We start from the raw sequence: 26,221 nt of genomic DNA on the forward strand, positions 1-26,221 counted from the left end.
ACCAATAATTAGGCAAACTAAAAATTAACAATGGTGACGTATGGTACAGGTTATATCTTTGCACATAGTGAGAAAGTTGATACATCAACTCTACAATGTATTAGGTTCCTAGACTTCTGTCTTTTCACTCAGTGATCCTTACCTTGCTTTGGGGCCACAGAATGATTGCTCCAGCTTTGACCATTTTGTTCATTTTTCAGGAAGGAGGAAGGGGAGAAGTCCAGAGCCAAAAGATTTATGTCAGCTGAGTCCATCTAAACTTTTTTAGAGTATCCCTTGAACCCTAAGTCAACAAAAAGAGCTCAGTAACAAGGCCTGTTCATATACAGAGGAAGCTGGAAAATGTCATTTGTTTTGTGTTTAAATTAGGCACTTTGAAGAACCCAACAAAATCAGGGTTCTATTACCAAGAAAAAAGGGGTGAATATACATAGGATATACAACCAGAAAACTTCACCCTATAATTTCAGATTAGTCATTACTATTGTTACTTTGTGCTTGGTTATATTTATATATATATATATTTATATTTTTATATTTTTCTTTATACTTTTTATATTTTATTTTATATATATTATAGATATTTTTTTCTTTATTCATCATGGCCTCTTACATCTCTCTCCTTCCTTCTGGACTTAGTTTCTTCTGATATACTTTCTTCATTTACTGGATCTCTTATCAATGATTGCTGATATTAAACCCTCTTAAGTGGTTTTCTTTTCCCCCAAAAAATATCTTTATTTTACTCTTATTCTTAAAGCATCACTTAGTTGGGCATAAAACTCTAGGTTAATCCTCAGCTCTTTGAAAATATTATTTTCTTTCTGTTTGTGGATAAAGCCTCAAATGATGTTCGAGTATCCTTCTTTTCATAAGGAAGTCTTGACTCTTCCCTAAATTTGCAGGTCTCACAAACTTTAGGTTTTAAAACGTCTTTGTTTGCATGTGTATTAGTTGTCTGTGTTATATTTTTATAGACTTATTTTGTAGAGGGGTATAAGTTGGCACATGAAAGAGACTTCTAGTTTGACATTTCTGTTTTGGGCAGGTAATTTGTAAGAGTTGATAGAAAATTTTTCATATTGCTATGTGGTCACATAGGGCATTGGCCAATCCACAGGTGCCTCTTACACAGTGACTGCATCCCAAAAACTCAGCCAAGGAAAAGGAAGACAGATATAATCAGAGCTTCCTCCCTGTGCCACATCATCTACCAGGTATAGAAATCAAGGTAATTTAATTTTGCCTTCCACAAATTCAAAAAATGGTGAAAGAATGCAGTTCACCAATACCTCAGTGAATAGTATCCTAAATTGATTTCCTGAGTGTGCTACCAAATTATCTTTCCTCTAACACATGGCTATAACCATCCATTTACATTTGGAAAACAAGAGAAAGACAGATGTTTCAGGATATTCTGATAGGTTATTTGCAAGCATGTAGGAGAGTCTATCATTGCAAATGAGGACAACTTTGATATTCAATCCTCTTGTAGAACATGGTAACCTGTCCTAAGAAGCAAGTACTGTTTGCAAATGGAAGCCTTAAGTCACCAACCTCTTGGCTTGCCAGATAAACTCTGGGGGAAGCAATGAATTGATGTGGGTGTAAAGGGACATGTACTATTGCTTGATCAAGACTATGCTTCTGTGGTTGACTCCCCACATCTTTCAAAGGTCTTTGCAAGAAACCACATTCAGAAACATCATTTGGACATGGTTGAATGCCTCATGTCTTGGTTAATGAGTAAGCTGCTTTTAAGTTGGTATATTTCTGGTCTCACAAAGCTTTCTATTTTGGTTCTCTTCAGTCTCTCTAAAATTTCAGGGAAAAATTCTGAGTTTCAAAATGCATATAAGCAAGAAGAAGCTCATTTTACTATTTGGAATAATCTTTTTGGAACAGAGTAAATCTGCAACTCTCTCTCTCCCCAAAGGTAAGTTCTAGGAAGTCTATCACTATCTTTGAAGAAATAACCTTTGCTGGCAGTGGGTATTACAGTTTCACTCCATATTCCTTTGGGAGAACAGGAGAAGCAAATATATTCTGGAGATCTAATTAGATTTCATGTAATTAATTTGGACTTCTCTCCTGCAATCATCATTGGAGAAGGAAATGGCAACCCACTCCAGTGTTATTGCCTGGAGAATCCCAGGGACAGGGGAGCCTGGTGGGCTGCCGTCTATGGGGTCGCACAGAGTCAGACATGACTGAAGCAACTTAGCAGCAGCAGCAGCAGCCTGCAATCATCATATTAAAGTGAATAGAAAATTTATGGAATACAAAATACAACTTGGATAAGTTGCACTGATCTGGAAAAGACTGGAATTATTCATTTATTTGAACACATTCTACAATCCTATCTCCTTTAATGGAACAAATTCGAGAAATGAGCATAAATTTGGAAGCATTTGTAATCTTTTAAAAAATTATACTTTTTACTGTAGTTTGGTCTTCCCTGGTGGCTCAGCTGGTAAAGAATCCACCTGCAATGCAGGAGACCTGGGTTCAATCCCTGGATTGGGAAGATCCTTCGGAGAAGGGAAAGGCTACCCACTCCAGTATTTTGGCCTGGAGAATTCCACAGAGCGTATAGTCCATAGAGTCACAAAGAGTCAGACACAACTGAGCAACTTTCACTTACTGTACTTTATACAATATACTGCTATAAATAGAAGGTGTGAAGCCTGTTTACTGCAGTATATTTTGTATATAAATGATGTTTTTTTCTTCAAGTAACATAAGCTAAGAACAGTTCTTGGCAATCTTCTTCATAGTCAGATTTGTACTTCAAGAATCATCGTATTTTTTTATTTTTCCTTCAATGGGTTCAGGAAATACTAAATGTTATGTATACAAAGGTATTTATGATTCAGTTAACTGAAACAGCTAGAAAATAAGCTTTTGATTCAGCATTATGCCTGCTCTGGATTCAGAATCAAAAGACAGGGTTACATCCGTGCTTTGTCATTAATTAACTGTGCATCTCTTTGATTCTTCATTTTCCCATCTGTACTGTGGGGATAATAGTGCTTGATTTATAGTCAGAGAATGGAAATTAAATGAGAAGCTATTTGAAAAAGTTTTGGATATTTTAACATATTGATCTAAATAGCTATGCTTTCACAGATATTTTCTCAAGAAAAGTCATTTGTCCATCCTTCCAATTTTTCTAAGTGTCCACTGTATGCCAGGAATGTGCTAAGTCTTGGAAATACAGAGATGAATAAAACAGATTTTTTTCATTTTCATAGTAAATGAGGATACAGGAAAAGAATTTTCTATCCCACTATTTCATGGTGAAAACTATAAAAAGGGAGAGGAAAGGGTTTTACAGAGGAGAGACACTTAAGACAGTTTGAGGAAATCAAGGAAGACGCCTCAATTGAAGTGATCTCCAAGCTGAAGAATAGGGATTAGAGGATTCAACTAGGTAAAGAAGTGGGGCAAATGTGAGGCGGGGCATCCAGGCCTTCCGAGAGAACATGTGGAGAAGAATGACCTGCAGTAGGGACAGAAGGTGGATCTTCCCTGATTACCAAGCAGAACGATAAGTACATGGAGGTTCACTTATACTGTTCTCTCTACTTTTGGAGAGATTTTCACTTTTCCATCACAAAAAGGTAAAAGCATAAACAACCAAGTAGAAATATGAGCAAAGATGCAAAACTTCAATACATGGAAAAATAAACACTAGTTACTAGTAAATAAATTTGAAAAATTTGATGTCGCCGATAATTAGGCAAACTAAAAATTAACAATGCATTTTAAGCATCTTAATCTAGTCCATCTCTTAGCTGAGGAGTCCAAAATAAAACAAACAAAAAAAGGCAGAACAAACATTTGAGAGTAACTAAATGCAGATTTTTCAAGAATAAAATGTTTTTTCCATAAAAAGCAAAGGGTTCTTTTTCCCATTACCTAGTAATCCTTCTCCAGAGAAGGCAATGGGAACCCACTCCAGTACTCTTGCCTGGAGAATCCCAAGGATGGAGGAGCCTTGTAGGCTGCAGTCCATGGGGTCACAAAGAGTCGGACACGACTGAGCGACTTCACTTTCACTTTTCACTTTCATGCATTGGAGAAGGAAATGGCAACCCACTCCAGTGTTCTTGCCTGGAGAATCCCAGGGATGGCGAAGCCTGGTGGGCTGCCATCTCTGGGGTCGCACAGAGTCGGTCGGACACGACTGAAGCAACTTAGCGGCAGCAGCAGTAACCCTTCTACCCTAACACCATTCTAGTATGTGAATTAACGTACCATCTCCTTTCTAGTCCACTATCATTAAACAATCTGTTACTTTCCACTCTTAGAATTAAATCTAATATTTGACTGTGCCAGGCACTACTGACCATGATCAGAGACTTCATCTCCTGGGTCAAGCAGAGGGAAAGATGCTAACACAAATACAGTGAAAGGCAGACTACAGGGGCTTCTCTGGTGGCTCAGTGGTAAAGAATCTCCCTGCCAATACAGGAGACATGGATTTGATCCCTGATCCAGGAAGATCCCACACGCCACGGAGCAACTAGGCCCATGCACCACATCTACTGAGCCTCTGCTCTGGAGTCTGGAAGACACAACCACTGAGCCCATGTGCCCCAGCTACTGAAGCCTGCAAGCCCTAGAGCCCGTGCTCCACAACAAGAGAACCATTGCAATGAGAAGTCTGTGCACTGCAACCAGAGATACAGTGCCCCGCTTGTCACAACTAGAGAAAAGCCCACAGAGCAACAAAGACCCAGCACAGCCAAAGAAATACATAAATAAATAAAATTACTTTTTAAAAAAGTTTAAGGCAAATTGTAGTATCACCCATTCAACCAATTAATTGAGCAACGTCTGGGCATCAGTCTAGTGGGTTTGAAAGAATAACCACAATGGAATGTAATAAGTGACACAGAAGCACAGAGCGCTCTGAGGAGCCTGTAAGGGGCCAAATGGCTTAGAATCAAAAGGGGACTGCATTCGTGCTAACCCCGTGGAGATCTACCTCTAAGGCCCTAAATCTTCATATCTGAAAAGTAGATCTTCACAATATGCAGGTTCTATGTGAAAAAGCTGAACAATTGCTTATACTGCAAATCACAGTAAATCCCACAAGTAATTTAAAGCCATTTTGTACTATTTCTACCTGCTCTACGTCTTCCAGTATTTCTTGCTCGGAAGAGTTTCCTGTATACCTCAGAACTAAGAGCTATCTAATCTCCAAATTTTTGTCTTTCCCCTCCCCAGTTTCCACTTGTGGGCAGAGTCCAGTGAAGTCACAGCCTTTGAATTACCTGAACATTTTCAGTCGCATCGTTGGGGGAAGGCAAGTGGCAAAGGGTTCCTACCCTTGGCAGGTGAGTCTCAGGAAACCTTCTCTGGTGGGATTATGAGCTGCCTCAATTGGATCTCTCAGAATCCCATGCTACTCATCAGTATGCTCCGTTCTTAGTTCATCACCAGAGATCTCATGAGTGTGTACAAGGATTCAAGAGCCTCCTGATGTTCGTTAGTTGACTTCTAGAAAAGATGTGTTCAGAATAGTTACAAGCACTATTCGCTGACTCCAAAATTTAGAAATGCCATCCCAAACTTTCAGTCCCTAAGACAAAAATCCCGCTTCAAATTTGTAATTTAAAAAATAATTTTCTGATTCAATAAACATATTTAAAATATACCTATCTTGTTATCGTTAAAGATGATGAGGGAAGTCAAAGGTGTCATATCCATGGGTCTACTTTATGTTTGGGGTGTAAGGTTCATACCTATACCATAGGGCCCTTCAGAGAACAATCAAGAGTTTATAGTATATAGTTAGTCTCCTTAGTATACAGTTGGTGTCCTCAGAATTCTGTGTCAATGTAATTTCCTGGTCCTTCTGTGCCTATAGAAACAAGTTTCTGCTTCTGCCCCTAGACTATGGTTTTCTCATTTATCATCTTTGAAAGTCTCCCAATTTTCTTTACCCTGGGACCCATCTTGTCTCTTCATTTTGTAAGTAGAGAGAGAGTTTTTTATTTTCACTTCTCTGAGTCAGTCATATTAACTTTTATCAGTGGATATTTAGCAACGATTGGTTGATTGAATTTTTGTTCAGTGGGTGATGGAATGGCTGAATCATTGTTATTTGATTAACTGATGAATTAATTATTTGGTTGAAGAGTTGGTTTATCAGTTTCTTACTTGGTCAATTAGTTGGCCAGTCATTTCAGAAGTTCACATTTAAATCATAGTCACAGATTCACAGACTTTTACTTACTTGTGCTTTATTCTATTCTTAGCCTTTTCTCTGTACTATTTGTTTTAATTGCTCATAGAAAAAATTTTGATCAAAAAGGAGACAATTCTAAAAAATTGCTTTTTTCTAATTCCAACAATGGAAGTAAAAGTATTTATTGTACCCTCTAAGTCATGTTGGAGTCAAGCCAAGTATCATGAGCAGGATAGGATATGATAGGAAGAGGGAGAGGGTGGGAAGATTTGGGAGAATGGCATTGAAACATGTGAAATGTCATGTATGAAACGAGATGCCAGTCCAGGTTCAATGCACGATGCTGGATGCTTGGGGCTGGTGCACTGGGACGACCCAGAGGGATGGTATGGGGAGGGAGGAGGGAGGAGGGTTCAGGATGGGGAACACATATATACCTGTGGTGGATTCATTTTGATATTTGGCAAAACTAATACAATTATGTAAGGTTTAAAAATAAAATAAAATTAATTTTTAAAAAAAGCAAAAAAAAGAAAATATACTGCAGAGATTGATCTAAAAATAAGATTGAAGAAATTGTAAAGGTTAAATAGTTAGACTGTTAAGAAAGCAATAAATCCAAACTATTTCTCTGGGATACCTAGAGGAATTGGAACAGACTTTGGAAGACTCCCTTAGCCCTCACCTTTGTCTTTATCCCAGACTTTTTCATCTGGTCTATGCTGTATCTTATGTCCCTCTCTCTCTCTCTCTCTCTCTCTCTCTCTCTCTCCCTCCATTCACAGATATCATTCACATTGTTAGAGTAACAGACTGGCTGAGCATTATCATGTAAATAAATACCCCCAATTTTTGCTACCAGCTTGCTAAAGCCTCCAGTGAACTCCCTCTCTTGTGGACCAGGGCTGGGAATATTCTGAGTCTGGCTTTGCCCTTCTTTCTGAACTATAGTGTGCTTGGTCTACCCCTTCACAGTTCATGATTTCTGATATTTATGAGTAAGATATCTGGCTCTCTTTTTCAGAATATGCTCAGTCTCCAGATCTGGGGGGATCCCAGGGCATTAACTTGCTCCCATTTAAGGTCTTTGTAACTCAGGTGTCTCTGAAACAAAGGCAGAAGCATGTCTGTGGTGGGACCATCATCTCTCCACAGTGGGTGATCACGGCTGCTCACTGCGTTGCAAACAGGTAAGGAAAGTCCAGCCGATTGATAAAGGTCAGATTACCTTTCTTCTTCCTGGGAATCAGCAGCAATAATTCTCTTAAAGTATGGGATGGTGCAATGATTGCTTAAGGGAAGACATGCTGGTTGCATAATATAAATAGGGCTCAAAGACATTGTCAAGGGCTCTAAACTTGATAGAAAACATGCATTCCTTATAGGAGTGAATACTTTGATATTTAAAATGACTGGATTAATAAAGAATAATATCCAAGTGAGAAAAAAAAGCATCACAAAGATAGATTTGTGAAAGTTCTCCCCTAGTTTTCTTAAATTCCAATGAAAAAATCATCCAGCTCATTATGCATCTTAATAAATGAATAAAAGAAAACAAAAGGAGGCCAATAAAACATGAAGAAGGCTTCTGTGTCTTCCTTCCTATTGATCCTGGTTCTCTGAACTTTAACAATTTCCATTTTTATCCATTCTCTTGTGTGCTCCAAATGTTCTATTGTTGCCAGTGTTCTTGATATGCATAAAGCAGCACTCAAGATCGCGTCCCCCTATTTTCCCTCTTTCATTTCATGTCTGCAAACATCTCCTGGATATTTCCTTAAAGCTGTACACTAATAGCTATCAAAGATACAAAGATGACTCAGAGGTGAACCCTGCCCTCCGAGAGTTGATTGTTTAAAGAAGAGTCAACTGATAATTTCACTGCAGTGTGGCATGTGGTTAGGCTAGAAAGATGCTAGGGAAGTATGCCAAGAGAAAATGATGCCTTTTCCAATGTTGTATTAAATCATCTTTTCTGGATCCCCAGAGATCCCCTTCTAGATCCCTAAGGTCTTAATCCACCTCAATGCATGCTGTCAAGTTCCTTTCAGATACCTTTGCAGCAGGTAGAAGTAATATAGGTCTTCAGTCTTTCCCATGTTAGATCTCTAAAATACAAACACGAAGGAAGTAAGGGAAGATCCCCTCTTCCCATTACTGCAATCAGTCCCAAAGCTCTGAGTGTGCATACTCTCTGGGATATCAGAGTTATGATGCTATTATGTCTTTCATGGTATGCATTATGTATTAGATCTCTGGCATTAAAGCAGCCTTCTTGATGAGAATCACCAAATACTCCCAAAGGATATCAGTGATACCCTGTATGCAAGACAGCAAAAGAGACACAGATGTATAGAACAGTCTTTTGGACTCTGTGGGAGAGGGCGAGGGTGGATGATATGGGAGAATGGCATTGAAACATGTATATTATCATATGTGAAACGAATCGCCAGTCCAGGTTCGATGCATAAGACAGGGTGCTTGGGGCTGGTGCACTGGGATGACCCAGAGGGATGGGATGGGGAGGGAGGTGGGAGAGGGGTTCAGGATGGGGAACACATGTACACCCATGGTGGATTCATGTCAATGTATGGCAAAACCACTACAATATTGTAAAGTAATTAGCCTTCAATTAAAATAAATAAATTTATATTTTAAAAAAAGAGAGAGACCAAATCAACCATCTGGGGTAGCTTCAGATCTCTGAATTACAGTGTATACACAAACCCTTGGATGCTTAACAAATAACATTGCAAAGTATTCAGTTTATCTTATTATTAGTTCCCCATGAGGCTACTTTCACTAGTCCCCCACTCACACTGGGAACCTCTACATTTGGAATCATTTTTCTGTTCAGAAGCTGCACACATGCCTTCTCCATCCATCTCATTTTGAAGAGGTCAGTTTGTCAACCATTACAACTGTACTCAGCTTCAGTGAAATCCATCCCTTTTACTCTTTCCTCCTCATAGAAATACTGTATCAACTTTCAATGTTACTGCTGGTGAATATGACTTGAGATATGTGGAGCCAGGAGAGCAAACCCTCACCATTGAGACCATCATCATACACCCACACTTCTCTACCAAGAAACCAATGGATTATGATATCGCTCTTTTGAAGATGGCTGGAGCTTTCCGTTTTGGTAAACATTTGAAGTTTACTCTGAATTGTCCACCCCATGTTCTCCAGAACTTCTGCTCCATAGCACAGTTACTAAAGTATAAATTATGTAGCATGTGCCCAAAATTTCTGGATCATGGACTTTGAGACAGAAAATCAAGGTGGGGTTCCCCTACCCGAAACTCATTTTGCTTGTGACTTTAGAGATACAATTAAGTGGAGTCAAGAAAGCGTCTGTCTTTCTTTGATAAGAGACCCCTGGAGGTGCCAGAGACATCACAAGGCCTTGGGGGATCCACCTAGATGCCCACTGGTGAGTGGCTTGTGGTGTCTCTCCCCCATGAATGAAACGAGCCCTGCCTTGCTCTTTTTCTTCAGATCAGTTTGTGGGGCCCATGTGTCTTCCAGAGCCAGGGGAACGATTTAAGCCTGGATTCATTTGTACAACCGCAGGCTGGGGCCGCTTGAGTGAAAGTAAGAACTTCCGTATTCTGCTCTTAATCTGATATCAGAACTTTCTGGTAGGTAATCAGAAAATAGAATTTTTAACCTATTTGTAAAAGACCATGTGTAAACATTTTTAAAAATAGAGAATGCCACATTGTACTTAAAAATTCAAATCTTTCCAAAAGACACAAGCCTGAATGGGGCATCTTCAATGCAGGGAGGTGAAAGAGTACCCTGCTGGGGTTCTGTGTTTTCTAGATGGCATCTCTCCGCAAGTCTTGCAGGAAGTGAACCTGCCCATTTTGACCCAGGATGAGTGTATTACAGCTCTGTTGACCCTAGAGAAACCCATCAGTGGGCGGACCTTTCTCTGCACAGGCTTCCCAGATGGAGGAAGAGATGCATGTCAGGTAGGTGGGAGTGGTCGGGCTGACAGGTCCCAGACAGAGCTTCCCTCAGATTTGTCATCAGATGAGAGGCTGAAATAAGGCTATAGGAAAGACTAGACTCTGGGAAGAAGGATCAGGAGTGAGAAGGGAGGTCAAGTCAAAATAAAGGGACAATTTCCTTCACTGTTCACCTGATATTATCACAGCATGTTTAATCAGCGACCTGGGTTTGATCCCTGGGTTGGAAAGATTCCCTGGAGAAGGGAAAGGCTACTCACTCCAGTACTCTGGCCTGGAGAATTCCATGACTAGTCACTGTATAGTCCATGGGGTCCAAAAAGTCGGACACGGCTGAGTGACTTTCACTTTCATACCTCAATACAAGATAAAAAGTTCAAAAAAAGAAAAAGCTTCAGGCTCCAGAAAGAGTATAAATCTGTTTAAAATATCAAAAGTATTCATAATTATTAGTGACATCATAATGATATTTCCAATGTGTGTATGTTATCAAATACCTAGTTTCTAAACTTTTTGGTGACTGTCAATGATATCTCTTGGTTATTTATTACCAATAAATAACTGATTTGAAAAGAAAAAATTAAAGGGACAGTTTAAACAACCTGTTTTTAGCAAGGACTGTGATTTCAGAGGAGGTCTTGTGCTCTTTCCAAAAGACCAAACATTGAAAATGATGCCAACAATGAACTCAGAGTTCTCCAGCCTGAAGGACAGGTGGCTCCTTCCTACTTAGAGATTTCTGGTTTGTGTATAATGGGAGCTTTTCTTTCTCTCCATCCCTCCTGCCAACCAGGAACTAAGGTCAATATGACTACTGGACAAAACTTCTCTGAGTCTGTAGGATGAGACAGGAGAGGGAAACAATGTGATGTCTGATGAAAGCCCCAGATGGGGAAGAAGGAGGTGGATTTGGTGGACTCCAGTGGTATTTCAGGAGCGAATGTGAATTGTACTTGCCTGTTCTCTCAGGTCCTTGAATCCAAAGTATTAGAAGCGAAGAAATTCATTGATCAATTTATTGACCTTTGTCTAGCATCTTTGTGGGGCATAGACACTGACAACGATGGTAACAGAGATCTTTTCTCCCTACAGGGAGACTCAGGAGGTTCCCTCATGTGCCGGAATAAGAAAGGGACTTGGACTATGGCTGGTGTGACTTCCTGGGGTTTGGGCTGTGGTCGAGGCTGGAAAAACAATCTGCAGAAAGATGATCAAGGATCCCCTGGGATCTTCACAGATCTTACTAAAGTGCTTTCGTGGATCCACAAACACATCCGAATTGGTAATCAAGCCAAAACATAAGGTCAAGAAGCTAGGGAAGGAGAGAACATCAGCAGAGTCTAGGCAAGTCAAGATCATTGAGCAGACGCACTCTGCTTTCATTCTGAGTGTCTCGCATAAGGATTGTGGTATTTACTGAGTCTAAAAAAAGGACCAACTATGATTCACACAGCATACAGCTATTCAATGAAACATGAGTACATCCATCCTAGACTTTGTCAAATTTGCATTTAATTGAAACTGTCTCAGCTGGTGATATGTTTCCACCACTTACTTCTCACTTACTGTGCTAGCAAGATTCAGCAAGCTGTAGCATAGATTGGTGGTTATCAACCAGGGGGAATTTTGCCCCTTCAGGGGACAATGACTGGAGACATTTTTGGTTGTCACAACAGGAGAGAGAGGAACCACTGGTGTCTAGTGGGTAGGGGGCCATGGATGCTGCTAAGCATCCTACAAGGCACAGGAGAGCACCCCCACTCCCACCCAGCAAAGAAGGATTCAGCCCCAAATGTTAATAATGCTGTGGCTGAGAAGGCCTGACCTAGAGCCAGGTACAGTAAATCTGAAAAGGCCAAGGTCTATATACATCCTTCTACTAGACTGACCAATGAGTTAATTGAAACTTCATTTTTTTGCCTCCAAATCCAACTTAACTGGTGGCTTCCAACCTCGATAGGACTTATGTTCTTCCCAAAGGGGTTAATTCAAACTAGTTCAGGAAAAACTTGTGATTGTGTTCACGTTTATGGAACACTCACAGGTATTTGAGTCCTCAGTTCAAGTCATAGCTACTTCAGCATCTCTTTTGTGATTATGGGTACGTTATTTCCATCTCCAGCCTTTCTTTTCATGAAAAATTAGAAGGGTAGCCCAGATGACCTCTTCTTGCTTTGCATAATCCCCAAGCCAATGAACACACTTAATAAAGAGAGTGAACCATTTTCTTAAAACACAAAGGCTCCTCTGCTGCTTTGTCAATTTATCCCTTCTGTTCTCTCCACAGATTATATTTTCATTAGTTGCAAACTGACTTAAAAACCTCTGCACTTTTGGGCCAGGGAGATGCTAACTTCTTGAAATATTGTTCAAGATACCACAAACCTTGAATCCCATCTTTCTTTTTCTTTCCCAGGGAAGCAGAGAAAGAGCTCCAGAGGTGGGTATTTTTCATCGCCTGCTCTTCTGGGAGCATGAATTAATCTCTACTATTTCTGAATATCGGTTGCCTTTATAATCAGAAGTCTTCCTCTGCAAGAGTTCTCCATACTGACTATGCATGACAACACCACTGGGCACACTCGGTCATTCATCCCCAGCCAGTGAGGGCGCACCCTCACCAGCAGGAGCCCACACTCCCTTCCAGTTCACTTCTTGTCAATCCAGAGCTCCAGCTCAAGTCAACAAACAGTTGTCAAATTCTCAGTTTGGATCTCAGACATGAGGGAGGAGGTGAAGTGGATAGTGGTCAGGTTTCTGAGCTCAGCTTGTTCAGAAAGCACAGGGAACCCACCCAGGGTTACATTGCAAGTCTTCAGTGAATTCACTCTGATTTGGCGCAAGCTCCTTTCTGCCTCTGAACCTGAGTCTCCTTATCCGAAAAGGAAACAGTTTGGACCAGATGGTCTCAAAGGCATCTTTAGCTCAGCAGTTCTGTGAGCCTGTGGAGCCAACTCCAAAGAGCAAAGTGGGAAAAGAGTACCTTGAGAGCTCAGTGGAGAGAATGGCTGCTTCTAGCTGGAAAAAGACAAAAAGACACGGGAGGCTTTGGAGCACAGATATCTTTTAACCTGAACCTTAGAGAATAAAGGATGAATAAAATTTGTCAGGTGGGGATGGGATACAGGTAAAGAAAAATATTCCAGCTCAAGGAATCATTCTTATCAGAAGATGGATACTAAAAGATGAAGATAGGAAAATTTAGGGTGTAATCTTGCCTGGAAAATCCCATGGATGGAGGAGCCTGGTGGGCTGCAGTCCATGGGGTCGCTAAGAGTCGGACACGACTGCGCGACTTCACTTTCACTTTTCACTTTCATGCATTGGAGAAGGAAATGGCAACCCACTCCAGTGTTCTTGCCTGGAGAATCCCAGGGTCGGGGGAGCCTGGTGGGCTGCTGTCAATGGGGTTGCACAGAGTCAGACACGACTGAAGCAACTTAGCAGCAGCAGCAGAGACCCAGTAAGTCAAAGCAGCTAAAGTGTAGGATATGTGAGGGATTTTATGAGAAAGAAGATTAAACATATAACTTGAGACCAAATTATGGAAACTTTGAACACCAGTCAAAAAAATTTAGATTTTATTGAGTAATAGGAGTTGACTAACTAGATAAATAGATTAGAGCTATACTGAATTGCTATAAGAACTGTACATAGGGAATAAACTGGAGGAGAAATAATGCATAGTAGAATTATGAGATTATGCATTAGTTCAAGAGATAAGAAAATAAGGCTTTATTTAGGGCAATGGCCAGAGAATGAAAAGGAGGGCATAGAAATAGGATGAACTAGGACTGGATAGTCACTAAAGTTAAGGATGGTGAGAAAAAAGGAGTGGAGGATGACACCAAATCTCTGAGCATGAAAAGCTAAGAACACAAAAAGTATTCAAATCAGAAGTACATGCAGTTTTGAAGACCCAAAGGAATTCTATTTGTGTACTCTTGCCTAGAAAATCCCATGGATGGAGGAGCCTGGTAGGCTGCAGTCCATGGGGTCGCTACAAGTCGGATGCAACTGAGTGACTTCACTTTCACTTTTCACTTGCACACAATGGAGAAGGCAATGGCAACCCACTCCAGTGTTATTGCCTGGAGAATCCCAGGGATGGCAGAGCCTGGTGGGCTGCCGTCTATGGGGTCGCACAGAGTCGGACACGACTGAGGTGACTTAGCAGCAGCAGCAGCAGCAAGTTTAAGAGGAAGAGACCTATGAGGGGGTTGAAAAATCAGAAGTTTAGGTAGACATAATAATTAAAACTGAGAGTGTGAATGAACTAGGTCAGAAGGCTCATGTAGAGAGAAATGAAAACTCAGAACAAAACCTAGGAAATACCTGCATCTGCAGAGTGGATTTCTGGGGTCAGAGAAAGAATAGTAAAGGAGAAGAAATCATAGAATCTCAAAGTTAAGCAAGATCTACAAGGAACAAAAAAGAATAAAGCGTCACAGAAGCCAAGACAGGAAAAGATTTCATGGAGAAAGGAAGCGTGCATGAAGAAGAGTCAAGGGGTCCCAGTGTCTGCATGTATTCTGGAGGGAGAGGGCTACTGTGGCTAGCCATCACTGTTAGTCCTAATTCTCATGGCTTTCCCTCCCAGCCACATGCAGTGAGCAGGACCGAGTGGTCAGAGCATCGGAGGGGGAGCTGCACTTCCCAGAAAGCCCCTTCCTATATTATGAGAGCAAGCAGTGAGTAGCCCCCACTGTCACCCTTGCCCCAACTCCCACCTCCAGTTTTTTTTTTTTTAACTTGTTTTATATCGGAATAGAGCCAATTACTAATGCTGTGATCATTTCAGGTGGACAGCAAAGGGACTCAGCCATACGTATACATGTATCCATTGTCCCCCAAACTCCCTTCTCATCTAGGCTGCCACATAACATTGAACAGAGTTCCCTGTGCTTATATAGTAAGATCTTCTTGGTTATTCATTTTAAACTTAGCAGTGTGTACATGTCCATCCCAAACTCCCTAACTATCCCTCTCCTCCATTCTCCCCCCACCACCCAGCAACCATAAGTTTGTTCTCTAAGTCTGTGAATCTGTTTTGTAAATAAGGTCATTTGTATCATTTCTTTTTAGATTCCACATATAAGGGATGCCATACAATATTCTTCTCTGACTTCACTCAGTATGACAATCTCTGGGTCCATCCACATTGCTGCAAATGGCATTATTTCATTCTTTTCAATGGCTGAGTAATATTCCATCAAAAATATGTACTGTATCTTCTTTATCCATTCCTTTGTCCCACCTCCAGTTTGACTCTGCCCCACTCATTGGACTGTGACAGCCACTTTCTGCCTGAAAATAATACCCTCTCAATGTGTCTACCTGCAGACAGTGTGCCTGGACCCTGTTGGTACCAGAGGAAATGCATGTGCTCCTCAGTTTTTCCCACTTTGATGCAGAGTCTTGTGACCATAATTACCTGTCAATATATTCTTTAGAAGACACACTTATTGGTGAGTGGATTTTCACATTGTCAAATGGACACTATGCTATTACTTAACGGGGCCTGGTTATAATATGTCTAGCCCCAAGGCATTTATAAACAGCACACTTCCTGTCTCCACTGTTGAGACTTAGAATTGATGGTGGAAAGGAACGCAATCTGAGCCTGTGTGAGGGCTGGAAGGCCACAGTGCATTTCACTTACTGCCTTTGCTTCCCATGGAACCAGGCTTCCTAGACTCATTTGCCAGACCTGGTACCCATCGGGAGTAAAATGCAGATCTACAGCTGTGCCTCTCAGGGCCTCTCGGGCAGAATGCTGCTCTCCTGAGCATGAAAATAACCTTTACCTGCCTCATCCAGCTCAGAAGGAAGACAGCAACAGATAACCACAAGTCGGAGACAAAAGTTACTTATGTAAGAAACAGAAATGGAGGCGCATTCCTGTGGTTCTAAACTAGAGATGGTATGGTCCGTCCCCGCTTTCCCCCAGGAGACCTTTAACAATGTCTCAGGAGCAATTTTTGGTGGTCACAACTAGAGGGAACGTTGCAAAACAATTTTGCAGCCAGGATGCCGCAAAACATCCTACAATGTGCAGAACAGCCTGAACACACAGAACGTTCCAGTTCAGAACATCAGTAGTGCCAAGGTTGAGAAGCCCTGATTCAGACAAGCCTGCCCTGTCATGAATGTTCAGGAACCTGTAAGTCTTTTAATGGGTGCTGTTTTCTAGGCTCTGAGCAAAGACTCTCCTTTCTTATTTTGCAGCGAAATTCTGTGGAGAGAGACTGGCTTCATCAGTTCTTGTTGGCTCCAACGCTATAAGGCTGAGCTTCATCTCTGATAACACAGATAATGCCGTTGGGTTCAATCTCACCTATAAAGCTGTTAAACCAAACTACCTTCCTGGTAAAACTGTTTACTCTTATCATACACTATGCTGACCTTTTGCAGAAGTTGAGGCCCCATAGGAATTAGATGATGGGTAGGGAAACCACCAAGGCCCACTGAGCTCCACAGCAAAGAAGAGCCCTAGGTCAGTGAGACACGGGGTACGGGGGCTCTTCGTGCAGTCTTGCAAATGCATGCTTGTTGCCCACCCACATGAGCCAAGAGAGCTTGATGACTTCTCCAGAACCAGTGCACAGACCTCCCCCTTCTTGATGGCTCTGCCTGAAGAGCCAGTTCAGGCATCTTTCATGGGGGACACAAGGGTGAGAACAAAGAGGTCCCCTCTGTCCACGGTGATGCCACTGCTTGGACCTTCTCCTTTGTATTGCAGATTCTGGCTGCGACTCCTTAACGATCCTGTTTGAAGAAGGCCTCATACAGAGTCCTCACTATCCTGAAGACTACAGCAACATGGCCAGCTGCAACTGGGTCTTTCAAGCCCCCAAACATTATCTAGTTAAGGTACCCTTACTTGGCTGTGGATCTCCACAGAATCGCTTACATGGACACCATGAGGGCAGAGGCTTTTATCTGATGCATTTGCTGCTGTATTCCTTGTACCTAGAACCTAGCACCTGGCACACAAATCTCTTGATAAATACTTGGTATCAGACCGGCGTATTCTGTCCTGCAACTACCCACACTTGCCACTAGATGGCAACTGTGCGCTTTCAGTTCAGTTCAGTCGCTCAGTCGTCTCCGACTCTTTGCCACCTCATAAACTGCAGCACAGCTGCTTCTCTGTCCATCACCAACTCCCGGAGCTGACTCAAACTCGTGTTCATCGGTGATGCCATCCAATTATCTCGTCCTCTGTCACCCCCTTCTCCTCTTGCCTTCAATCTTTCCCATCATCAGGGTCTTTTCAAATGTCAGTTCTTCACACCAGGTGACCAGAGTATTGAAGTTTCAGCTTCAGCATCAGTCCTTCTAAAGAATATTCAGGACTGATTTCCATTAGGATTGACTCGTTGGATCTCCTTGCAGTCCAAGGGACTCTCAAGAGTCTTCTCCAACACCACAGTTCAAAAGCATCAATTCTTTGGCGCTCAGCTTTCTTCACAGTCCAACTCTCACATCTAGCCTTGATTAGACCGACCTTTGTTGGCAAAGTAATGTCTCTGCTTTTGAATATGCTATCTAGGTTGGTCATAGTTTTTCTTCAAAGGAGCAAGCATCTTTCAATTTCATGGCTGCAGTCACCATCTGCAGTGATTTTGGAGCCCCTCAAAATAGTTTCTCACTGTTTCCATTGTTTCCCCATCTATTTGCCATGAAGTGATGGGACCAGATGCCATGATCTTAGTTTTCTGAATGTTGAGTTTTGTTGTTGTTGTTTCTCTTTTTTTTTCTTTCTTTTTTCTTTTTTTTCCTTTCTTTTTTTGTCTTTTAGAATGTTGAGTTTTAAGCCAACTTTGTCACTCTCCTCTTTCAATTTCATCAAGAGGCTCTTTAGTTCTTCACTTTCTGCCATAAACATGGTATCATCTGCATATCTGAGGTTACTGATATTTCTTGTGGCAATCTTGATTCCAGCTTGTGCTTCTTCCAGCCCAGCATTTCCCATGGTGTACTTTGCAAAAAATTTAAATAAGCAGGGTGACAATATACAGCCTTGTATACTCCTTTCCCAATCTGGAACCAGTTTGGTGTTCCATGTCCAGTTCTAACTGTTGCTTCTTGACCTGCATACAGATTTCTCAGGAGGCAGGTCAAGTGGTCTGGTATTGCCATCTCTTCAAGAAATTTCCAGTTTGTTGTGATCCACACAGTCAAAAGCTTTAGCATAGTCAATAAAGCAGAAATAGATGTTTTTCTGGAATTCTCTTGCTTTTTTAATGAGCCAAAGGATGTTGGCAATTTGATCTCTGGTTCCTCTGCCTTTTCTAAATCCAGCTTGAACATCTGGAACTTCATTGTTCATGTACTGTTGAAGTCTGGCTTGGAGAATTTTGAGCATTACTTTACTAGCATGTGAGATGAGTGCAATTGTGTGATAGTTTGAACATTCTTTGGCATTGCCTTTCTTTGGGATCCAGTCCTGTGGCCACTGCTGAGTTTTCCAAATTTTTCTAGTTTATTGAGTGCAGCACTTTCACAGCATCATCTTCCAGGATTTGAAATAGCTCAACTGGAATTCCATCACCTCCACTAGCTTTGTTCGTAGTGATGCTTCCTAAGGCCCATTTGACTTCACATTCCACGATGTCTGGCTCTAGGTGAGTGATCACACCATCGTGGTTATCTGGGTCATAAAGATCTTTTTTTGTATAGTTCTTTTGTGTATTCTTTCTACCTCTTCTTAATATCTTCTGCTTCTGTTAGATCCATACCATTTCTGTCCTTTATTGTGCCCATCTTTGCATGAAATCTTCCCTTGCTATCTCTAATTTTCTTGAAGAGATCTCTAGTCTTTCCCATTCTATTGTTTACCTCTATTTCTTTGCATTGATCACTGAGGAAGGCTTTCTTATCTCTGCTTGCTGTTCTTTGGAACTCTGCACTCAAATGGGTATTTTTTTCCTTTTCTCCTTTGCCTTTCACGTCTCTTCTTTTCACAGCTATTTCTAAGGCCTCCTCAGACAACAATTTTGCCTTTTTCTTTTCTTTTTCTTGGGGATGGTCTTGATCCTTGTCTCCTGTACAATGTCATGAACCTCCGTCCATAGATCTTCAGGCACTCTATCAGATCTAATCCCTTGAATCTATTTGTCACTTCCACTGTAAAATCATAAGGGATTTGATTTAGGTCATACCTGAATGGTCTAGTGGTTTTCCCCACTTTCTTCAATTTAAATCTGAATTTTGCAATAAGCAGTTCATGATCTGGGCCACAGTCAGCTCCTGGTCTTATTTTTGCTGACTGTATAGAGCTTCTCCATCTTTGGCTGCAAAGAATATCATCAATCTGATTTTGGTGTTGGCCATCTGATGATGTCCATGTGTAGAGTCTTCTCTTGTGTTTTTGGAAGAGGGTGTTTGCCATGACCAATGTGTTCTCTTGGCAAAACCCTGTTAGCCTTTGCCCTGCTTCATTTTGTACTCCAAGGCCAAATTTGCCTGTTACTCCAGGTATCTCTTGACTTCCTACTTTTGCATTCCAGTCCCCTATAATGAGAAGGACGTCTTTTTGGGGAGTTAGTTCTAAAAGGTCTTGTAGGTCTTCATAGAACCATTCAACTCAGCTTCTTCAGCATTACTGGTTGGGGCATAGACTTGGATTACTGTGAAACTGAATGGTTTGCCTTGGAAACGAACAGAGATCATTCTTTCATTTTTTAGATCAGAGGCAACTGTGTTCTTTACTTTTTGCCATTTTGTCCAACTGTGCACTTTACTTTTTGTCGTTTTTGAGTTGCAGAGGCAACTGTGCACTTTACTTTTTGTTGAAAAGCTGCCTTTACCTTTGTACCAGGTTAACTTGTTCCATCAATGTCTAGTCCTTTCAAGAAATAAGTATTTCTTCCTTATTAATTAAACTGTTACCAAACATGCTGTGGGACGTAGATAACAAAAGTGCAGAGCAGAACAGGTTCAGGGACTAGCATAATGTGTCGCAGGAGGGGTGACAGAAGGCGAGGCTGAGATCAAGGTGTGGAGGGCTTTAAATGTCAGGATACAGAAAGTATTCAGCCTTCGGCGGTGGTGTTTCAGCCTTCTGTTTGCATGCTTGTTCACTTAACACTAGTGCGCTGTCTGCAGACATGCCTTCAGGAAGATGGTGCTGCAGTCAGGGGAAGGGTGGAATTAGCATTTACTTAGAACATTTTCTCTTTAATTATTGAAAGCAAGAAAGTATATGAAGGAGACAAAGTAGATTATAAAACAATGGGGAAGCAGCAAGGGTGAACAAGACCTAGAAGTTCTTGTATATTTGAGGCCAAAAAAAAAAAAAGATCTGACCTAGGAAAAACCAAATTGGTGCAGTGTTATGACAGTCCAGAGAAGAGAGCTTTTAAAACAAAAAACAAAACAAAGAAAGAGGTATGGCTAATAGCTTGAATTTCCCACACAAAGTTAGAATTTGAAGAGAAGGAGGACTCCTCCCTTCCTTGGCTCCCCTTCCTCTCCCTCCCTCCCTCCACCACCTCTTCTCTTGATATATCTTGATCTCCTTCCCTCTTTTCTCTCTTCCTTCCACAGAGAAACCATTGTACAGCTCTGAAACCTTTTGTTCTTTTCAAACGTGCATTTAAATGTTAACAAAGTAAAAAGACAGAACTTTTTTAAAACATAAGGAGGACTGAGCACATTATCCAGTCCCCACGTCACCCCTCATAAAGAAGGTAGAATAATTGAGATGGACAATTGAAAGGAGGTGGAGGTGGTGGCATCTGAAAGGTCAGGTGAGGTCAGATGTCAGTAGTAGAATGAGATCACACAGGTTTTAAATGTGAGAAGACACAGAGGAAGTAAGGCAAATATAGCTGTTGTCTTTCTAAAAGTTCCTGAAACCCAAGCGGAGTCAGGCAGACAGTTCAAGAAGCAGTGAGATTAAGGGAAGCTATGTAGTGGCAGGGCTTCCCTCGTAGCTCAGTTGGTAAAGAATCTGCCTACAATGCAGGAGACCCGGGTTCGATCCCTGGGTTGGGAAGATCCCCTGGAGAAGGGCATGGCAACCCACTCCAGTATTGTTGCCTGGAGAATCCCCTGGACAGAGGAGCCTGGCAGGCTACAGTCCACGGGGTCGCAAGAGTCAGACACGACTTAGTGACTAGACCACCACCACCTTATAGTGACCGAGGAGAAAAGATGAAGTGTGAGCATATTTCCAAAAAGAGGAAGAAGACAAAATTTAGTTGAAAGTCTAAACATACAAGAGCTAGAAGTGATTCAAAAACACCTGTGCAGCCAGTACGCTGAGTGCCGCGTCAGTGAAAAGCTGCGCTCACATCCGCCAGCGGCAGCATCGCCCTGCAGGACCCATTTGAGACAGCCCTTTGTAAGTTGCTGTGACGGGTCATGACTATGTGCACACCATTTGACTCAAAGGGAAAAGAGTCTATTTTTATTATTCATCATAAGTTTTATGGCTCTGCATGTCCTGTTCACCAACTTTGAACATTTTAAATTCTAAATTTTAAATATTATTGATATTAAACAAAACAGGTTTGTTGTTATTGCTCAGTCGCTAAGTCATGTCCAACTTTTTGCAGCCCCATGGACTGCAGCACAGCAGTCTTCCCTGTCCTTCACTATCTCCTGGAGTTTGCTCAGACTCGTGTTCACTGAGTCAGTGATGCTAACTAACCATCTCAGCCTCTGCAACCCCCTCACTTTAAAAAATATTTTTAACTTTCTTTATTTATTATAGGGATTATAGATCCCCTGTGTGGGAAATTTCTGGTTTAGAAAAGATTTATGTAATTTTCCTCCTTTTTTAAAACCTCTTTCCATAAGACAGAATGGTCAGAGTAACTGAAAGTATCTGTTTCCAGAAAGAATTCCAGGAAGGATTTAAGAAATGTTTGAGTGAATCCTATTTCTGACATGTCTCCTTGATCCCATGTCTTGTGACCATGAATCATCATTTGGCTCCATTTTTGTCCCAGACATACAGGCCTCTGTGTCTTTTGCCGAGTGTTTAGGATCCATTGAATCCCCGTCACATGCGTGTATAAAATCTAGACTGCTACCCCATCATTTCTATCTCCCACTGCTCCTCTCTTTAAACTCAATTGGTTAGGGATATCAGATTGCTTGAACATTGTTCTTTGAAGTTTCTTTGCTCCTCTAAGGAGGCAGCTGGGGAGCTCAAATATTTGCGCATTTTCCCACCCTTACATTTGGCCCATAGTGGGGTGCTTACATGTTTCGAGAGGTTTGGGAGCCTGTGGTTTAGCATCTTTTCCTAAGTAATATAACTCATTCACGAATGCCCATTACCTTTCTCATCTTGCTCCAGAGCAAGCTGAACAACTGAAATTCTTCTGCTTGATCAAAATCAGTTAAGGTATTCATATTGTCAACTCTAAATGTAAAGTGGAGCCTTCTCAGCTTTCATTTCAGGACCTAAAAATAGAAGAAAATGGAGACTGCACTTCCGACTATGTGAGCGTGCACAGGGATGTAGAAAGGAAGAAAGAAATAGGTTTGTGCAGGGGCTCTGTATCAATCTAGAGGGGTGGGATGGGGAGGGGATGGGAGGGAGGTTCAAAAGGGAGGGGATATATGCATACCTGTGGCTGATTCATGTTGAGGTGTGACATAAAACAACAAAATTCTGGAAAGCAATTATCCTTCAATTAAAAAAATAAATAAAATTTAAAAAACAAAGAAATAGGTTTGTGTTCCCTGGGAGCCTCCAGTTTGCATCTGGATCTGGTCCTTCTTGGGAATCCTTTTAGGGAATAAACAGGATGTGGCTCAGTGTTGCTTTCCCTGCATCATCTCCATCCTTCCCTGTGCTCTCATCACCTCTCCTCCTTCTCCCCAGTTGTGGGGGGAGGCATGGAGCGAGGGTGGGGAGAGCTTCAGGGAAAATCAGAGAACCATTTGAATGGAAGGCCCACGTAGACTAGGGGTCAGAGGGGAAAGTGCCATTGAAATAAGCCCTGTGGCTGGAATCAGCTCTCTTAGTGGCATTCCCAATGAGGGTATTTGGGAGATAAACAGAATTGAAATGTTAGCAGGGTTAAATATGTAGTACAAAGAAGCAGTATGCCTTTTCCATTTTGAAGATGAATTGTGACATCCACCGGAAAAGTTTATTTCTTAACAGTTACCTGAAGGACAATCTTTTTTCTTCTATCCACTGCCATGTCTATTTGCTGGGCCCTTGATCCGGTCGTGCCTGGGCTGGGCTTGAACCAGCTCGGCTGTGTGGCTTTGTTGTCCCCACCCCCGTGGTGAGCATCACCAGGGTAATGTCCATCAGCTTTCAGTCCAATGAAAACGCGAACTTCAGAGGCTTCCAGGCTACAGTTTCCTTCATTCATGAAACAGGTAAGAGGACGGAGGTACCAACTCTGAGTCTCATCCTCCTGATGTGGTAAATAGAGCAAGCTTTAGAGCTCGGCCTGGGTACAGTCAACTCTTTATTCACCGAATCTGTGAACCCTGAACCACTGCTCCTGGGGTAATGCGGAGGAGCTAGGTTCCTATAAGCCTCTGGTTTTGTTTGTATTTCTGTTTCAGGTCACCTTATTTAATATACATTGCTGATTCATTAACACTGAACTCACTCACAGCCAATACCACTGTAACCTGTGCCTGAACAAAGTTATCCATCACAGGTATTTTCTCTGTAAGGCACGACCCAGCCTTTTTGCACTTAGGAACACTAGATGGCACTGGAGCACTATGTTTAGGGCCATTTCAACCACCAAAAAAAGCACAAAAATGCAGAGACGCGTACTAGTGACTAAGAGTGAAGCAAGTCAGAAAGAGAAAAACAAATATCATAGATTAATGCATATAAGGGGAATCTAGAGAATGGTACAGATTATCTTATTTGCAAAGCAGAAATAGCGACATAGATGGAGAAAACAGATGTATGAATACCAAGAGGGGAAGGGGGATGGGGTGGGATGAATTGGGAGATTGGGATTGACATATACACACCATTGATACTATGTATAAACTAGATAACTAATTGAGAACCTACTGTGTAGCACAGGGAACTCTACTCAATGCTCTGTGATGACCTAAACGGAAAGGAAGTCCAAAAAAGAAGAAATATATATGTGTTCAGTTCAGTTCAGTCACTCAGTTGTGTCCGACTATTTGTGACCCCATGGACTGCAGCACGCCAGGCCTCCCTGTCCATCACCAACTCCTGGAATTTACTCAAACTCATGTCCATTGGGTCGGTGATGCCATCCAACCATCTCATCCTCTGTCATCCCTTTCTGCTCCTGCCTTCAATCTTTCCCAGCATCAGGGTCTTTTCCAATGAGTCAGCTCTTCGCATGAGGTGGCCAAAGTATTGGAGTTTCACCTTCAACATCAGTCCTTCCAATGCATATTCAGGACTGATTTCCTTTAGGATGGACTGGTTGGATCTCCTTGCTGTCCAGGGGACTCTCAAGAGTCTTCTCCAACACCACAGTTCAGAAGTGTCAATTCTTCGGTGCTCAGCTTTCTTCATAGTCCAACTCTCACTTGTATGTGTATGTATATATATTATAGATAGATATAGATAGCTGATTCACTTTGCTGTACAGCAGAAACTAGTACAACATTGTAAAGCAACTATAATGCAATAAAAATTCATTTAAAAGTAAGTAAAACATTTTTTAAAAGTAAATAATTAAGGTGATAAAAAACAGCAGCATGCCTGAAAATGAAAAAACAAAAGTACAAAAATACAAAAAGCAAGACAAAACAGAAAATGGTGCTAGCAGACCCATGAAAGCACACTTGTTTACACTGCGAGAGCTGAAACAAGACAACAGAGTGTGGCTGAGACCTCAGCCAGGACACATGCTTCAAGTAACTCAAATTTTTCATGCTCTGCACATGTCCGTGAATGCCTGTGAAAGTGCCAGGGGGATTGGTTTTGAATTAACAAATAAATGTTAGCAAGTGGGTGAATTTGAAAATTCGGAATCCACAAAGAATGAAGATCAACTGTATGTCTGAATGTTGGCCTTTCCTTACTAGATGTGTGACCTAAGTGTCCCCTAAGATTCGTCCTCCTCAGTCTTATTATGGGAGAGTAATAAACACATGATAAGAATGTAGCAAGGATTAAATCAGACAAGATATGGTTGGTCAGGAGCCAGGGTGTGTGACACACGAGGGAGGCTCAGAGACATGAAGTATTGTCACCGACCCCTGGTCCCTGGACACCAGAAGATTCAGCTTCCTTCCAAGCTCTCTCACCCATGAGCACTCTGTCCAAATCCTAGAAAGCTAGTTACTGGCTTCTCAAGATGTTCATTCTTTTTAAGTGATAAATAGCTGCTTATGGCAAACCCAGGTTATAGTTAAAACACTCCACTTTCCAGTTCAAATACCCATAAAATCTAATTGACGAGATGCCCCCAGAATTCTAACCGTAATAATTTTCTGATAAACCCTAAACACTGACCTTGTTTGCATGATCTGAGCACTTGTATTATGCTTATACCCAGATTTCAACATCTCTGGATTAGAGAATGAATCCGTGTTTCTGGAGACATGGAATGTACCACCTGAAAAAATCCAGTGATTCTGGTAAGCTGTTTTGGAGAACATGACCATGAGAAGCACATGCAGTGTATTAGTCCAGGGTTCAACCAAGAACTACAAGATAATATTGGAATTCTAATGTCCAGTATCTAAGGACACGTTTTATGACCTTATTTGGAGACAGTGTGTTTACAGAGGCAATCAAGTTAAAATGATATCATTAGTATGGGCCCTAATCCAATATGACTGATATCCTTATAAAAGGGGTAATTTGGAGAGAGAGACATGCGCATATGGAGAAGGCCACGCGGACATGAAGGCAGAGACTGGAGTGATGCGTCTTTTACGAACCAAAGGATGCTGAAGATGGCCAGCAAAACTCCAGAAGCTAGAGGAGAGGCCTGGAGCAGGCTGTCCATCATCATCATCTTCATCCTCAGAAGGACTCAACCTTCCCAACACCTTCCTCTCAGACCTCTAGGCTCCAGAACTGTGACGCAATAAATTTTTGTCTAAGTCA

At 41.6% G+C, this 26,221-nt stretch overlaps 1 protein-coding gene across 1 annotated transcript; it reads left to right on the forward strand.

Moving 5' to 3' along the window:
• Positions 1-1,764: 1,764 nt before the first annotated feature.
• OVCH2 (ovochymase 2) lies at positions 1,765-26,221 on the forward strand. The gene is made up of 16 exons (XM_061380519.1): positions 1,765-1,936; positions 5,236-5,345; positions 7,298-7,389; positions 9,172-9,344; positions 9,701-9,796; positions 10,028-10,179; positions 11,269-11,458; positions 12,593-12,616; positions 14,777-14,867; positions 15,520-15,644; positions 16,405-16,545; positions 16,919-17,049; positions 22,585-22,678; positions 23,401-23,532; positions 25,665-25,746; positions 25,966-26,221. Exons 1-15 carry the CDS (start codon positions 1,849-1,851, stop codon positions 25,739-25,741), a joined length of 1,716 nt encoding a protein of 571 aa, XP_061236503.1. The 5' UTR covers positions 1,765-1,848; the 3' UTR covers positions 25,742-25,746; positions 25,966-26,221.

Source organism: Bos javanicus, chromosome 15 (assembly GCF_032452875.1).
Source record: "Bos javanicus breed banteng chromosome 15, ARS-OSU_banteng_1.0, whole genome shotgun sequence".
Classification (NCBI taxonomy): domain Eukaryota; kingdom Metazoa; phylum Chordata; class Mammalia; order Artiodactyla; family Bovidae; genus Bos; species Bos javanicus.

Coding starts and splice junctions, on each gene's coding strand:
- OVCH2 (XM_061380519.1), top strand. CDS start 1,849: ATGCATATAAGCAAGAAGAAGCTCATTTTACTATTTGGAATAATCTTT. Junction 9,345..9,700: donor GGCTGGAGCTTTCCGTTTTG/GTAAACATTTGA, acceptor CTTTTTCTTCAG/ATCAGTTTGTGGGGCCCATG. Junction 23,533..25,664: donor TTCCTTCATTCATGAAACAG/GTAAGAGGACGG, acceptor GCTTATACCCAG/ATTTCAACATCTCTGGATTA.